At 33.1% G+C, this 18,442-nt stretch overlaps 1 protein-coding gene across 1 annotated transcript in view; it reads right to left on the bottom strand.

The window, feature by feature from the left end:
- Positions 1–3,534: 3,534 nt before the first annotated feature.
- Positions 3,535–18,442, bottom strand: part of TMEM167A (transmembrane protein 167A) — a 41,726-nt gene continuing 26,818 nt past the window's right edge. The window contains exons 2-4 of the mRNA XM_044657670.1: positions 17,216–17,325; positions 10,961–10,995; positions 3,535–5,432 (exon numbers count right to left, since the gene is read on the bottom strand). Coding sequence (XP_044513605.1) covers positions 5,362–5,432; positions 10,961–10,995; positions 17,216–17,325 — 216 coding nt within the window. The 3' untranslated portion in view covers positions 3,535–5,361. The remainder of the gene's footprint in view (positions 5,433–10,960; positions 10,996–17,215; positions 17,326–18,442) is intronic.

The following is an 18,442-nucleotide window of genomic DNA, read 5'->3' as shown; positions in this document are numbered from 1 at the left end:
TTGCAAAAGGACGCATGTTGCCTGGGGAGGGCGGTGGTAGACAGTTTTCCATTCCCATCTTATTTCAAATGATAGGATTTTTTAAAAAACCCTTACCTTCTGTATTAGAATCAATACTGTGTATGGGTTCCAAGGCAGAAGAGCAAAAAGGGATAGGCAATGGGGGTTAAGTGACTTGCTCAGGGTCACACAGCTAAGAAGTATCTGAGGTCAAATTTGAACCCAGGACCTCCCATCTCTAGGTCTGGCTCTCAATCTAATGAGCCACCCAGCTGCCCCCATATGACAGGAATTTTTTAACCATTAAAAAAGCCACTCATCTGGCACTAGGAAATTGGAAGGACCTCAGTAATTTATCTTTAGACTAGATGACACATTATTGTGCTTCTTATCAAGATGTGAACTATGCTTCTACTTTTTTACTCTTATTTGCATACAAATATAATTTTTTACCCACCTTTTAACTAATTAAAATTCACCATGTGTTATGTAATTTTCAAAAGCTCACTCTATAATAAAATAAGCAGTTTTGGTAGTGTGCTCTCTTCCTCCCCCAACAAAGCATTGAGCAGAGGCCAATTTTAACATAAGGTTCAAAATCAAAAAATAGGCTTGAAAAATGAACAAACAACAAAAAAAAGAATCTGACCAAAAAAAGCTACTATGGTGACAGGGAAGATCAAGAATAAACTCAACATAATAGCTACTAACAAAGCCAAAAAGTGGGAAAAAAGTGAACTGGACACAAGCCCAATAAGAATTCTTAGAAGAGCTAAAGAACAAATAGGAGTGGTAGAGAGAAAATTAGAAAAAAGAGAGAGTGATATAAACAAATTCTGAAAAGACAATTAGCGCCTTAATAAGAGGCACAAAAAAATCTTGAAGCAAATTTTGGAATGAGATGGTGTGAATTCATATCTTGATTTTGCCACTTATATATAACATGTTTAAGTTCTCTCAGGGACCTCAGTTTTCTCAATTGTAAAAATGACAAGTTTGGAATAATCTTTAGAAATTTATGATCCTCTAAATCAGTTAAGAGCATAGGATTGAGAATTTGGAAGGGACCTTTGAAAGTCCAAGTTCCTCATTTTACAGATAAACTGAAATCCAGAAGTGAAGCGGCTTGCCAAACGTCATACGTATAGTAACAGAACCCCAAGATTCAAAATCAAATCCTTGGATTCTTAATCAATTTCTTTTACTCCATCATTACTGAATATTTATACACAATTGGGATTTTAAAAACAATCTTAATTTAAAAGTTTTCATATCTTGAACTGGATACTTGAGTTCGAGGTATTGTCTTGAACTTGAAGAAAATAACCTCTTGAACTTCAACCTGGACCTTTCTAGTACAGGTCAGTTTATATTTGGGCTACCTGACTACATGTTTCTATGCTACATTAGTATTTTTGTGCTTTTGAGTGTTTGCGTTTAAAAACCATAATCTTGCTATACTTACATGGAAGCTATGGACTCTAATAGCTATGAAATTACTAAATAAGGACTGAAAGTTTTTGTTGTGGTTGTACTGTTGTTTCAGTCATGTCCAACTCTTCATGGCAAAGATACCATTTCTTTCTCCAGCTCATATGACAGATGAAGAAACTGAGGGAAAAAGTGTTAAGGAATATGCCCAGGGTCACATAGTTAGTGACTGATTCTAGATTTGAACTCAGGTCTTCCTGGCTCCAGGTTTGGTGTTCTAGCCACTTCACCACCTAATATTTCACAAATTCAGTTCTAAGAGGTAGAAGCAAAAAGATCATCTTTGGGTTGCAGGTTCATACACCCTACTTTCATTGTTCTTTCTCCCAACAATACTCCTAATCTGTACAAGGTACAAGGTACACAATAGGGTGGCTGTTGGAGCTGAACTTCATGGCAAAATCTCACAGAATGGATTTGTCCTTAAATCCACATCTCCACTATCTCAGAAGAACAACTGATGCAGTGGGTTTCAAAAGTCTACTCCATCCTTTGGATAAGAGAACTGGATTCCTTGATAACTGTGCACATGAAAGAAAATGCTTATTGCTTCTTTTTAAAGGATCTTCTATATCTTAAAAAAAACAAAAACATAAGCTGGTGTTTGTTTGAAATGTAAGGCACAAAAATAATGAGGAAATAAGCTGCCTCCCACTTCAAGCATTCACACACAGCAAAGTTAAAATGTTGCCACAAATGTTTCCCATAACATTCTATTTCTTCTTTTATCTTCTTTAGTAATCCAAAGTAAAATGACTGCTTCAGAGGTAACTGTCTTAAGTATTCATCCAACTTCTAACCCCATTCCATGAGAGATTTTGGAGGCTTCTATGTTTTTAAAAAAAATAACAAAAGTTAAATGTCAACTCTTCAAAGAGCTATTTAAAAAAAAACCCAAAAGCTCAAGAGCTTTAAAATTGATAATTTAACTATTCTAATTATTTTACCATGAGCAAGAGTATTTAAAAGTAAAGCTGTTTATTTTCTCAGCAAAATCCTACTTTATATTTCATTCCTCAAAATATTTCATTCTCCATAATAAACATGCCAAAAACAATTTCTTTTATTAAATTCATGCTATGTTCAGGGGACCTAGAGATGTTCTGGATATAGATTTTCTAAAAGGATAGTTATTAAAATAAAGGAACTTATAATATTAGCTTCTCTTTTGCCACCAATAACTCCCCACGCTTAATGGTTCTAGGCTAACTGTAGTCCCCTAAACATTGTCTGGGGCTTTCCTAGCTTTGCGCATAGTGCAAGCTGTTCTGTGTTTGAAATGCCTTCTTCCCCGTGGCCTCCTCGTCTTCTCTACTCCCCAGACATTTGATCCTACTCTAGGACTTTTAAAATCCTATCTCTAATGGCAATACCCCCCTGAAATCTCTTAATTGTCCAGTTTGGGTGATTTCCTTTCTTGTACCATGCATAAAACTTTCTCATATACTTTCATTCCTCCTATCATTATAAACACCTTGAGGACAAAGGCTATCCTCTTTTTGTATTTCCAGTGCTCAGCACAGTGCCTGGAACGTAGCAATTAGAAAATGGCAACTGATACACTTAGGTATTATTCTGTAGTACATCTGTGTGCATGTCTATATGCTCAAGTCATATCCTATTAGTAAGTACATAAAGGCAGGAGCCATGTCTTAATTGATTGTCTTATACTTCCTAGAGTGCAATATGGTGCTTGATTCCTAAAGGTGTTTAAGATTTATTGAATTAAACATCCCAGAAATACTAGACCTAGTGCAAAACTGGAAACTAAGAACCAGTAAATAGAAAGGGATCTTAACCTGATTCCTCATCTGAAGATAAGTCCATTTTTAACCCATTTCCCCAATGCCAAAAATCAAATATAAATCAATATTGATAGCCCAGGATAGAACTTACTTTTTTTCTTTAAATTAAAAAAAAGCAAATGCCCTCCCCAACACCAAAAAAAACCCCTATGCAATAAGCTTTCCTCAAATGCTACTCCCTCCCCTCTAAATTGAGAATAGCTGCCAACACAATCACATTGATTTAGAGAATATGTAATTTTTTTTTATAAAAGATTTTATTCCCATGACTTTCCTCCCCCTTGAAAATTAAATTAAAAAATAGAAAGCAAAACAAAACACTGTTCTACAAATGATAAAATTTCAGACTGTTTCCGGATAAAAAAAAAATGACACATTTTTTCAGTTTTTAAGGAGCTTTTCTGAAAAGAGAGACTAAGAGGAGGCCAATTTTTAATTTAGAAGTATTCTCATACAATTCTCACCAACTTTTAAGTCAAAATAAGAAATGAAGTTCTTTAAATGCTTTTTAAGTAAGGTCCTTCTCAGATTTGAAATTTATTATTTCTATCAAAAAGCATGGATCCCTTTGAATACACAGTATAGATCTGGACCAAATAACTGGGCAACTGAGGTTTCAAACAGTGGAAGATAATAAATGCCCAAAGAATCCACATATACATATATTCATCTCAACATCTGAGCAAAAGTTTTACAAAATTAGTCTAGAATCTGACAACACAAGAAACCCAATTAAAATAATTAAATGTCTCATAAGTTTTGAACTCTATTTTGAAACTGAATTTCAATTGAAATAAGAAAATTTTAAGTATATCTAATCATGAGAATTTCCCTTTATGCCTTTTCCTTGAAGACCCAAAAAAGTAACTACACTCAGAGAATGCATAAATTGCCCTTTTATGATTTACTTTGTTGTTTTAAAAGTTGCTGAAATTATTCTTTTGTTCAAGCTTAGAGCAATTTGTAATGAATTTTTTAAGAACAGAGAACATTAAATTAATGGATTTGGTGTAGCTCAGTACTTACATATACCAGTTACATATCTTTAGACAACCAAAAGACACCAGATCAAGTTGTCAAAAAAAACCCCAACCCATTTATATGGGTCAACTGATGTATTTCCAAGGTTTAAAAAAAAAAATCCCCCCTGACCTGCAAGTTTGAATTTCTGGCAATGAAAACAAATATTTTGTTATTCGAGACTTGAGGTGCAAATCAATGAAACATAAGAATCATCATTTCACAATTGTTCTAATTAGTTCACCTTATCTTTCAAATGTTTCTTCTGGAGTTGCAGATTTTTGAATAAATGCTTAAGATGTATATAGATCCAAATGTCAAGGAGAAGTACCCTAGTAAACTTTCCTGATAGTTTTTTGCTTTAAATGAGAAAATCTGTAAGAATTCATATCTTTTATAATGTATTGGAAAACAATATTTTTTCATACAATACATACTTGCATATACAATCTTAACAATTTTCCTGTCTATGTACTGCATAGACTGACTTCATAAGGTTGGAAAATATAGTAAACTGCAGATAAAACAGTACAAATTGAGTTGGCCAGGGAAAACATGTTTAAAGCATTATTAGACACAAATGCAATTTTTGTGAACATTTGCAAAATATTCAACCATTTTTCTCAAATTAAAAAATGTGTTATAGAAATGTGTTCTTATATAAGGATACAATTCCCTCCCCCCCCAAATCACATAGAAAGGAACTTGAGCAATCATTTACCAAGTTTGCTTTCTATTGTATGTAATAGAAACTTCCTGTAGATCAAAAGAATGCCATTTTCAGAATGCCATTGTAGTGGCAAATCTGTAAATAAGATGGATCATTATGTAGATATCATTGCATTCTGGTATTAACAGTTGCATCTTAGGTATTTATAGAGAACAACCTTGGTCCATTAACACATATAATTGAGAACAGCAACCAGGAGTCTTTCAATCAAGGTACACAGCTGAAAGGATCAATAATCACTCTTCCCATTGTTTTCTGTAGGCAAGTCCTTTATCTATAGAAATCTGACAGCAATTAAATTCTGGCATTTTACAGCTACTGGATGAACAAGATGCTGAAAGCCATTACTATACAGCACACTGCTACATAGGGACTCTTTCGTTCACCTGTTGGGGGAAAAAGAAAAGAAATATCATGGTTTATTTTCCTTGATTCAACAAGCATTTTATTGAGTGCCTAACATGGGCACATAATTGTAAAAGACACTATGGGGGAAGGAATACAAAAGTAGAAGACACAACCTTTGGCTGGAGAGGCAAAGTGATAAAGCATGTGAAAACAACAGAGGCCTAAAACAGTAGTTAGAATTTATGCACAATTTTAAGGTTTGCAAAGAATTTTGTGTGTTATTTTGTTTGTTCCTTACAATCTTGTGAGGTAGGAGCTAATAATCTTTGTTTTAAGGATGAGAAAAAAAATGAGACAACATGATTAAGGGTAGTTAAATGCTAAAAGTTATACACATAATAAGTGTCAGAAGCAGGATTCGACTTCAGGTCCTACCTACTCACTAAAAGCCCAATGTTATAGCCCGTACATATACATAAATGCTATAAAATCAAGAATGAACTGCCTTAAAATTTTTTTATCTTTACTTTTATAAATTTTTTAGAATTATTTCTTATTGTATTTGTTTTTCTTTTCAATATAGAAAGCCCTGATTGTTCATAATGTCATATTATAGTTCTTGATGTCCAAGAAGAAAAGGCACAAATAACTGCAGTGGAGCACAAAGGATTCAAGATAAATAAACAAGAAAGCTCAAGCCATTAAATTAAATTAGGGTTAATGAATCACAAAAAATTACTTGCTAAGATATAAGAAGAAATCAATACATAACCAAAAGAATTTTAAAAATATGAATGACTTTCTGGTGGAGAGAGATTATTTTCCATGGGAAATATAAACACATATGGATAAGAATAATAAGCATGAAGGTGGTTCAATTTAGCTACATTTTTAGAAAGATGGTATTGGAAAAAAGCTCAAAGATGAAAATGCAAAAAGGACACAGAAATCAATCTTAGAAATAATAATTTCTGTCATTTTCTATTATATTTATATACCAGAAATACCAAGAAGAGTATTTGAAACTAGTGTTTAAGGTACATTCATATGTTTGTTGTTTTGGGGTAACCCTTACATATTCCTGGCCAAAAGTTATCATGATTAATTTTTACCAGTCAAAGAGATAAAGACCTTAACTCTGAGTGAAGAAGTCTAGCCTTTTCCCCAATTTCTTCCTTAATTCCCTGACACTGATCTACTTCAGAGAGCACTTCAACAGTGCTTGGTGATCTACACTTTTTTTTTTTAACATTTATTAATATTCATTTTTAACATGGTTACATGATTCATGCTCCTCCTTTCCCCTTCACCCCCCCCCCCCCTGCACTCCCCCTACCCATGGCCGATGCGCATTTCCACTAGTTTTGTCATGTGTCCTTGTGATCAAGACCAATTTCCAAATTGTTGGTAGTTGCATTGGTGTGGTAGTTTCGAGTCCACACCCTCAATCATGCCCACCCCGACCCATGCGTTCAAGCAGTTGTTTTTCTTATATGTTTCCTCTCCTGCAGTCCTTCCTCTGAATGTGGGTAGCGTCTTTACCATAAATCCCTCAGAATTGTCCTGGGGTGATCTACACTTTTAAAGATCCTGAAAACTGCTTAGGGGCTTAGCATTATGAGACATTAAAGGATGTTTTCCCTGCAAAATTCCATTAACTTTTACTTAATATTCAAAACATTCTTTTTTTATTTAGCAAATTTAACTTACTACTGCTTCTGGGAACTATCAATCTTTATCACCCTCTATCAATTAAAATCCCTTGGCTGTTCACAAAAGTTTCCTGAATAAACTTTACTTCCTTCAGACTATGAATTGAGCAAACATCTTTGCTCTTACTCAGTTCACAGAATACAAGAGAAATTTCTAAATTTTAAAGTCAAATGTTAGTGATACAAGTTTGTTTTGTTTCCTGAGGGGAGAGTAGGAGGAGGAATGGGTTGCTGCCTTAAAAAAATTTCCTCTGTCTTGACATTATTTAATTGAGTCTGACTCCTAGAATTATGGTTAAGGCAGAATTTCCAAGCCTACTGATTAACTGAAAACTTTTCTTAAAAGAAAAAAAAATCCTATGGGTCCAGTACTTTCAGAAACACAATTTTTTTTAAAGGAAAACAAAAAAATCCTTGAATATGCAGGCCATTCATAAGCAAACAGATTTCAGTGATAGATCACATAAGCAAGAGTGTCACACACTGTCATTATGGCAAGATACTGTCATCATCTGGTACAAAGTTGTATTAAACCTCAAACAACTGAGGAAATTAACATTGTCTGAAATTTTCCATCTGTTGGAAATTAATTTTTGAGGAAGTTCTTTTCTTCCTCCTCCTCCAATTCTGAACATTATAATTTACATATGGGTTTTATTTTTCTGCTCTTAATTTTCTTAAAAGAGATTGTCATGTACCACATTAAATTAAACATCTTTTAGCTTAAGTTGGTAAGCACTTTACAACTTGACTGATTTTAGGTCTGTGCAAGTGAATGTCAAACAGTTGTACTGTGATGTGAAATGAGAGGATATCTGGATTGTGCATTCTCTCTCACTTAAAAGCTCTCTTGTTGGTTCATGCATTCTGAGTGGAGAGAAGTCATCTGGTTAAAGAAACAGCATTTTGGTATCACCATTTCTAAACCATTTCTTAAAACAACAAAGTGTTTAATTTCAGAGTACCAAATATTAGGTGAAGGTGACAATATAATTCAAGAAGAAAATAATTCACATTAATTTAGCATTATACTTTAACATATTACATCCAATTGCAGATGATATTTCTGAGTCACAAAAAGTTTGAGTGATTTTTATGATGGTCACAGCTAATTGAGGTGAGCTATAATTCAGGTCTTCTCATAGCAAATACAGTGTACTGTTCACTACACCACACTATTCACAGCTAAAAAAGATATGGAGAAAAAGTACTGAGTGAGAAAACTAAGACATACAGCTAGAAATCACTAACTAAAAAAAGGTCAGTTATAAATTGGGAGTTTAGAAATGAAAAGTTTCTAATGTCCAGAGTATTTCACAGATCTGTAAATTCATTGATAAGGGTGATCCCTTCTCTATGAATACAATTAATTAAAAAGCATTGTTTAAGTGCTTCCAAATGCTAGCACTGGGGCAACAGAGAAAATGCAATAATAGCTCCTGCCCACAAGGAGCTTGTAGTCTAATGGAACTCAAAAACACCTTTTTAGGTTGATGACAAGAAGACACATCTCACAAATAGTAAAAATATTCAAGGTAGAACTTTTTGTGGTAGCAAAAAATGGAAACCAAGTGGGTGGTTCAATAATAGAATGACTGGATGGTAAGATATGAAAACAATGGAATATTAATGTTGTAAGAAAGTGTACATGAAAAACTAAGAGAAAGCAGAGAAGAATATGGACAATGAATAAAATTGAATGTGAAGGGACTAAAAAGTAGATTAACTCAAGTGAAAGGACCTTCACTGGTTCCAGAGGGCATACCTCTCTTCTCTAGGTGGTGGTATAAGATACTGTATATGCTATCAGATATAGGAAGTGATAGGCTGGTTTTGTTTTAACTGTTTTTCTTTTTTTAGAAGGAAGAGTTCTAATAGGGCAGGGAGAGGTGTGACAAAAAGCATCAACATAACTTTTTGACTTTGCAAACAGACAACATTGACTATAATTTAGCATTTTCTTGGTAAACAAGATCATTATTGAGAACACCATATTATCTGTATTAATACTGTCATTAGAGGAAACTGGGATACTTATGGCTCTGTATCCCTATAGAGAATGCATCTAGGTTGCTATTCTGCTCAGCTGATTTTTCCTTTCATCTGTGGTAGTGTGCTCAGAACCACTCAGTCCATCTTTACCCTTCTCCATGTTTTTCTTTTCACCTTCCTCTCTCCTAAGCTTGGCTTTGCTGTCCATAAACTGTCTTTCAAAGCCTTGACTACTAATTGAGAATATTCCTTATTATTAATTCTGTCTTTATCCTCTTTTGGTTATACTGAATGATATTTTTTTGCCCAAGAAAAACTGTAGACATTGAAAAATGTAAATTGCCATCCTTTTTCAGTCTTTAAGAATAAGCAGTTGGTTACTACCTTTCATATCATACCAGTCTTCAAATATATGTAAATTTTCAGTTTTTTTCCTGAGGCTAGATGTTACATCATCTCTTAATTTTAACATTTCTTTACAGGTTTTATTTTTTTATTTAAAATTTCAGCCTCTTCATCATTTGTCCTCATCTCAATTGTCTCCAAATATTCCACATCTTCCAAACAAGTAACAAAATTTAGATACAGTCAAAATTGTGGCATTTTATGTGAGGAAAGTACCTTGTTGATTCTAAAATATACCATACAGCTATAGTTTAAAGCTCACATGTGAATTCATATTGCATTTAAACTTTTTTCCGGAAAAAAATGTGGTAAGAGTCTCACTGACTTTCAGGAAAAGAAAAATGTAAATAAAATTATATAAGAATACAACTAGCATTTCTAAATATATTTCTTATGGTTATAAAAATGCAGAAATCTTGTTTTCTATAGATGACTGAAAAACAAGTTAAATAATAGTCATATTAGCTTAGCTGAAGTGGTACAATAATTCTTCAAAAAGCAATGTATAAATTATAGCAATTGATCTTCTTTTCCAATGAAATGTATTTTTTTCCTTAGAAAAATCATCTAAATGTGTGAACTTTGAAGACTAATAAATTCCAAGTAAGAAGCTAAAGTTTACCTAGTCAATAATGAAAATATGAGAATTCATTGATAAACTATTGAATGTTTCCTACTTTTCCCTGATGTTTCATCAAAGAGTGTTAGAAAACCAATATTCCCATACCATAACAAAAATTTATGTAATTCAAAATAGTATGTAATAAGAAACAAATTAATAAAAAATAATAAACTATAAATGTCTGATTTTTTTCCTGTCATTAATAATGCTTCACAGAACTGCTTGATTTCTATATAAACTGGAAAGACCTCCATGAACTGATGTGGAGCGAAATGAGCAGAACCAGGAGAACATTGAACACAAAAAGTGAAATGTTGTGGAATTATCAAATGTAATAGACTCTGCTACTAATAGCAATGAAAAGATCAAGAACAATCACATGGAACTTATGGAAAAGAATGCTATCCACATCTAGAGAAAGAACTATGGGAGTAGAAATGCAAAAAAAACAAAAACAAAACCCATATGATTTATCACTTGGTTATATGGGTATATGATTTAGGGATGTGGTTTTTCAAAGATTACCCTATTACAAATATGAATAATGCTGCAATAGGTTTTATGTAATAAGACATGTAAAGCATGTATAAATCAGTGGAATTGCTTGTTAGCTCTGGGAGGGAGGGAAAGAGGGGAGGGAGGGAACATGAAATCATGTAACCATGGAAAAATATTCTTAAAAAAAAAAGTCAATTAAGAAAGAATTTTATGCAAATTTGAAAACTCTTACAGAAAAGCACCAAATTGGGAAGCTGCTGACTTTTGTGTGCATGTAATATGAAAAAGATGATAAATTCCAGTTGAAGGATTGGTGGGAAACAAAAAAGATACTTACCAATTCTGGCACACTTCCAAAATATACCCAAAAGTCTGTATGTGATAGAAAGAGAAAAAAAAGGAGATAGTGAATACTGGTAATAGTAAAATATTCCCCCAAGTTAGTTTTTCCATGTTAGTATGATGAATTCATTAGGAACTAACCTTTCCCCTCTAGCTACTTTTGTTTGAGTTTTAAATGCACTCATTCTCCATTTACACATGGAGCCACAATGCCTTTTCATATAAATAATCTGTGTGCAATAGGTCAAATTCAAGGTAAATTAATGTAGTACAGTGGAGAAATTTTCATACCAAGTCATTCAGCTTCAAAGGTCCTATACTTAGAAACAAAAAATTTATATCCTAATTTAAATGAAAATCAACTGAGAAAAATAGTTTTTTAGATTTTGGATTGTGAAAAAATGGAAGTTGACATTTTAAAAATTCAAAAGAAATCAATCTTGTAGAATGTAGTGATATTTAATTCTTCTACAAACATAAACTCTAATTCAAAAATTTGCATACCTAAGACAATTTCTTCTCCAGCATTGCTAATTGTTTTCCTCTCACTCCTAAACCAATTAACAGATAAAAATATATTTGTGTATATATATATGTATATATAGTTATATCTGTTAATTTGTGTATATATATATATATATATATTACAATGTAATGATAGATGCTAAATGAATTATTATACCTGAATTATGAAGGGAGAAAGAGAATACTGACTCAATAAAATATTATGCAATCCCTTCACCCTTTCTTTAACTATAATAAAAAAAAACTTCATGAATGTCAAGCAAAAAAAAAAAAGGCCTTAATTTTGAGGAAATACACTGGACAAAAATATTAATGTAAGCTGATATTACATGGGTTCATATTGACAAAGTAAGAACCATTTTATTAGTGGAGTGAAAAAAGCATAAGATACCCATGCAAAGTTCCATGGTACATGCCGATCAATCAGATCATCTCAAACTTCATTCTTAGTGAATCTAGCTTTGGATTACTCATTTATATAAATGTATTCCTTGGCTTATTTCTGTAATGATTAATTTATTTTAAACCAATAAATTAATGAAAAATATGCAAATAATGTAAAATGTGTAAAACAAATTTTAAACACACCTTCTCTAAAAAGTCTAGACACTTTAAAAAAGCCAGCTGTGTCATCGACTTTACTAAATATAAAGTGTGGCTTTTAACTACAAAACTGAGGATAGATTATTTTTATGGACACTATCTACTAACTATCAGACCTTAAAGAGAAATGATAGCTCTCATTCACAGAAATGTACAGAACTCATTACAATCAATCAAAGAAAATTTATGAAGTGCCTACCATGTGCCATGCACTTTGCTAGGCAAGAGATAGAAGCAAAAGTCAAAGTATCAAGGGAAACAATTTGGGAAAAGGCACTAGAGTATGGGGAGTAGGAGGTGGGAAGGGGAAACCAAGAAAGTTTTAATGTAAAAAAGGAATACTTAAATTGAGCCTCAAAGGAAACTAAGAGTTCCAAATGAGCAATGAGAGAATTCAAAGGAGAGGGGACAGTTGATCTTCCAATCCTTCCTTCCACTTTTTTTCTTAATACAACTTTTATTTTGCTTTCTTTTGGTTAATAAGCCTGGAGGTGAGAGGCAGAGGGTTGTAGATGGGTGGCAGTCAACTGATCAGGATGGCAGGACTATAACAGAAGTAAAGAAGGGTCATGTGTAAGAAAGCTGGAAAGCATGTTGAGGTAAGATAATGAAAGGCTTAAAAACCTAAACAGTGAGTTCATATTTAATCCCAGAAGTAACAAAGACAAAACAATTTAACACGTTGCGACATGTCCATGCTTATCCTTCAAGAAAATTGCTTTCACAACTACATGGCTTTGAAGTATACTAGAATAAGTAGATACTTGAGGCAAGGAGACAAAGTGGGGTTTGATTACTGCAATATTCTAAGAGAGAAGTGATAAAGAGCCTCAATTATGGTGGTGTGTGAAGGCAGAAAAGGGGACTAATGCAAGAGAGGCTATGAAGATTTGGCTTCTGATTTAATACAGCAATAAAAATGAGAAGTTGAGGATAATACCAAAGTTGATTGGAAGTATGCAGTGATGTTAAGAGAAATATGAAGTCTGTAAGAGGGACAGATTTTGTGGGGTTGACACATCCAACCATCAGTTGGTGATGAGGATCAAGAGACACTGTATAAACAAATCTAGCAGTTAACAAAGATGGTAATTGAACTTATGAGAGCCAATGAGGTTCCTGAACATATCAAGAGAAAAACGTGTATGAATGAAAAAACATTTATTAAGTACTTACTTTGTGCAAAGCACTTTTCTAATACTGGATACAATTAGAAAAGGTAAATTAGCTCCTACTTTCAAGAAACTTGCATTCCAATGGTGGGAAACAATACATTTAGAAGACTTGAATGGTAAATAGGACATAAAAATAGCATGGTTTTTGGGGTATAAGCAGCAAAGCAGATGGTAATGCAACTTGTTTAATGCTATTTCCACTGATAAAATAATATCAATTTCTGATGTCACCATTTGACAGCACCATGGACTTTGGTGGCAAGAACTTTTTTTTTCCTCCTAGTTTTTCAGTATGTCTAGCTGCTTCCCTAGATTGGGGCCTGAGTTAATCCTGGATTGTTTCCATTGAAGCTTTACGGGAAGTGGTAGTCAAGGTCCATGGTGTCAAACAGAAACAAGGGCCACTAAACTGTATGTGAGGATCCTTATAGGTACCATAATGACTTAGAAAACCACATATTATCATTATCTTTGTTCTGTTGCATTTTTATTCTTTGTTAAATATTTCTCAATTACATTTTAATCTGGTTGGGGCAGCAGGATTGCATGTTGGGACACTTAAGCCAAGGTGATAGCAGTAGTTTGACTTGCATGGCACTTGGACCTCTAGATTCTCCCTCAGCCTTCTTTGAAGTACAGTGATAGTAAGGGGTATGAAATGAATTACAATTTAATAAAAAAAGACACTGAGATGGAATGGCCAAAAGTACAGAAGAAGAAACAAGAAAAAAAGGGTCACAAGAACCCAGGAATGATAAAATATCTAGGAAGGGATGGTTGATAATATTAAATGCCCAGAGATGTCAAGAAAGATGAAGACTATGAGAAGGCCATCAGATTTGGCAATTAAGAAATCACTGGTAACTTTGGAGGCAGTCCCATTTTAGTGATAAGATCAAAAGTCAAATCATTAAGAAATCACTAAAAGGAGAAGTGGAAGCAATGAGTATATACAGATTTTTTTTCTTTTGGTTGAGATGGGATAGGGAGAGAAAGGGAAAGTGAGAAAGGAACAAGAATTTATTAAAGGCCTACTATATGCCAGGCCCTGCGCTAAGCACTTTTCAATAATCTCATTTGCTCCTCACAACAAATCCAGTGAGGCAGGTATTGCTGTCCTCATTTTAGAGTTGAGAAAACTAAAGCAAAGAGAGGTTAAATGATTTGCCCGGGGTCACACCGTTACATTTAAGGCTGCATATAGAATAGTAGTTTTAGGTTTTTTAAGGAATAGGGAGATGTGGGCTTCTTTGTATGCAGCAGGGAAGAGCTGTATGTGTCTGGGTTCCACAGTTCCGAGAGATGAACTTTAGCATTATCCTGCCCAAAAGCAGGCCACTACATCACTTCCCAGCTATTTCTTTTGAGTTTGTTTACATTCTCTGACCATATATTGCCTGGGGAATGGCTTCTGATCATATATTTCTTTGGTCTCATATATTTCTTGGATACTGTAACCCAAAAATAGTTATTTGATATAAAATGATATAAAATTCCACTAAGAATGTTAATTAATTTGAAATGTCATTTACACTTTGGCCAACCTCTCATTCTCTTTCCACCAGAACTCAGATTCTGCCTCTGAGTTCCTGAGTTCTTATAGGTAAGCTTGTTTTTGTCCTGTCTTTCCAAGAACCAGGCCATTGCTGCCTTCCTCCGTTATCTCACTTGCTGTTTCAGATTATAAGCTTCTTGACAATAGGGACTATCCTTATATTTGTACCATAGTTCTTAGGACAGTGTCTACTACATAGTAAGGTCTTAATACATGCTTTTTCATTCACTGGGGTCTCTAACACTGGAATTACTGGGTCATATGATATGGACATTTTAGTTACTCTCATTGGATAATTCAAAATTATTTTCCAGAATGGAACTCAGAACTCACAGCTCTACCAACAGTACGTAAATGTGCCTGTGTTTCCATAGTCGTTCCAATATTGACTATTTTCATTTTTTTCATCTGTCAATTTTGCTGAACATGAAATTTCCATTCTAAAAAAATTTGTATTTCTTTTATTAGTGATTTAGAGCATTCTTTCATAGAGTTGTTAAATAGTTTGTAACTCTTGAGAACTATTTGTTCATATCCTTTGACCACTTATTTATTGGTAAATTCTTGTGGTTTTATATACAAGGCCCCCCAAAAGCCTTGTTATTAGTAGTTTTTAAGCCTTAATAGCTTAAATATTTAATAGTTTTAAAATACTGACTTTTAGAATACTTGAACATTATTGTTAGTTTTCTCTATATCTTGGATATTAATATTAGACCCTTAAAAAGTTATTTGAAATGAAATTTTCTCTCAAGTCAAAAGCTCTCCTCTGTATTTTAATTTCATCATTTCAGTGATCAGTCTATTAATGTGCAGAAAGTTCTTTCAGTCAGTTCTATCATTTGACTTTTCCTTCTTCCACAACCTATCCGTTACCAAATCCTATAGATTATAATTCTTCATTCCCTCTTGATTCTGTCTCCTTCTTTCTATTCCTGTGGCGACTGCTATATAATAGGCCCTCTTTGTTATATCCATGGACTACTACGGTTACATCTTCCTAAGTGGCTCCTTATATCAAACTTGTTTCCTTCAACCCAAACTTTATACTGTTGTTTGATTAATATTCCTTATACTCAATTCTGTCCATAGTCCTCCTCTGTTCAACAGTCTTCAATGGCTTCCTATCCCCTATGAAATAAAAGTCCATCTTTTAAGTTTAGCATTCAAGGTTCTTCTCAACTTGACACTTTTCCAGCCCCATCTTGTCCTACTCCTCTCCTTGTGGACCACATGTTATAGCTGGGCTGAATGTACTCCATAGCATCCTTAGCACTAATCTAGGGCTTCCCTACCTTTGTGCTTTTGATCATATCTACAACAGTGCCTTTTCATTTCTCTTTTTTCAATATTCTGTTTAAAGGCCTAGTTCAAAAGCCACTTCCTTCAACAAGAATTCCTTATACCCCTTAGTTAAAGATTATCTTTCTGTCAATGGATTATAGTTTTTATAATGGAAGACCCTTAGAATTGACTTCTTTTTTTTTTCAGATATATAAGAGGTAATAAGTAGAATAGGAATGATTTGAACTGGAGTCCCCTAACTTATTTTTTCCCTGAACTCAATCAGCACTTTAAGATTTTCAAATTGTTACATGTAAGTGTAGTTATTTTACAGTCCTGATATTTTATTTATATATATTTTATACATCCTGGCCAAATTATCTTTGCATCCTCTCTAAGATGTAAGTAAATGTTTTGCACATAACAGGTATTTTCTAAAAATTCCAAAAATGAACAAATGAAAGTACACCTAGTGATAAATGCAATACACTATTTTTAGTATGTTGTTTTACTATTTTTGTATAGGATATGAAAATATTATTTTAAAAGGATGTAGCATGTGCATTAATTGATTTTCATTACTATTTTAAGTAATACAAAAGATTATTATTTTAGGTACAGACTTGGAGAAATTAGTACAAAAAAAGATCTTATAATGGTAAGATTTATTTATTTATTTTTATTTATAGGCACTATAAATACATTCAGTAATATGTAATCTATGAAATATGCTCCCAAATGAAAATGATTTAAACTATATTCATATTTTTGATGATTCTGTAAAAGAGTCAATGCCAAAAAATATTTCTTGAAGTCTTAAATTAATTCAGCAATACAAGAGAAAAGATTTTAATAGGCTTTTTATAATATATGATTTTGGTATAATACTTCAAGGTCACCTGTCAAATCCATCTTTTAATTTCATAAAGTACCCATAAATGGAAAACTCCACTTTATTTTAAGTGGCAGAAAATTTAAAGAAGGATTATTAAACCAATTTACACAGAGTAAGCAAATTTCATCGTGTACATAAGAAATTTTAATTTACTAATAGCCAGATGATTTGCATGGAAGACTTGATTAGAACATTCTGATATTAGCAACATACCCAGTTTTATTTTTGTCCAAGAGGCTGGGAGTTAAGGATCTGATGTATGCACAGGTACATATAAGCAGCAAAATGACTGTCAGTAGGCTCTGAAAGTTGAAAATGGCAGACTAAAAAGAAAAAAAGAAAAAAGAAAATTAATTTCAATTTCATAATAAAATATTTTGATACCTTTAAATTTTTTAATAATGTTATTGATATGTTACATATTGAAGAAGAGGAGAATGCTGACCTTGGAATCAGGAAGACCTGGATTCCAATTCTGCCTTGGATAATTATTGGCTATAAAGTCACTTGACTTCTGTGAGTTTCAGTTTCCTTCTCTGTAAAATGAAGGTGCTAGATATGATCCTATGAAATAATGAATGATAACTACCATGCTTAAAGAAATCATCCATTTCTCCAAAAGTATGGAGGAAGCTGGTTTGATTGACAAATTTTACAATGAGTTATAGAGTAGAGATTTTAATATATTAATAGTAATGATGTTTTAAGGCTATGAGGCTTTATTTAGCTGTGGATAAATTTGCATGTAGGAGAGATGTTTTTGGTAAAAACACATCTAATGACTATTTCAGAAATTAGTGCAATAAATGAACAGATTATGTCTTATGTATCCTAACATACTGGAATACTAAATTATATGGAAAAAATAATATTTTAGCCTAATCTTTATCTCATAGTTTAATATTCACTTCTAAGTAGTATATGCAGCAGTCAGATACCCACAGAAGAACTATTTCTTCCTATTGATGCTTTATAAAATACATAAGAACAAAGAAGGCATTCCTATATGCAACAAATATATGCAGGGTGGCAAGAGGGCAGAAGAAATTTCATGGTATTCTATAAGTTTGTAAACTTTCTGTATGATTTTTAAGGAATTTATTGGTGTTGATGAAACTTCTGAATTAATTTTCATAGGATCGCAAATATGAGATGGAAAGTCAAGTCCAAACTTTCCATTTTAAGGAAACTGAGGTTCAGATAGTTAAACTGCTTTAAACCCTTCAATAGTTAGGATTACAGAGTTCTAAGTTTTAAGACATTTTGTAAGAGATAGCTTGCTTTAATGAAAGATGAGAATTGTATCCAGGAAGTTCAAGAGACAGGAAAATTTGCCATCATAAGGACTTGCCCTAACCTTTGTCCCCTCCAGTGGGTAGTCATAGGATCCATCTGGGAGAACAGAATGGAAGGGACAGTGGGAAGAACTGCCACTACTGA

This window comes from Gracilinanus agilis, chromosome 1, assembly GCF_016433145.1.
Source record: "Gracilinanus agilis isolate LMUSP501 chromosome 1, AgileGrace, whole genome shotgun sequence".
NCBI lineage: Eukaryota > Metazoa > Chordata > Mammalia > Didelphimorphia > Didelphidae > Gracilinanus > Gracilinanus agilis.
Note: the sequence above shows the minus strand (reverse complement) of the source record. Positions and strands in the feature narration are given on the sequence as shown.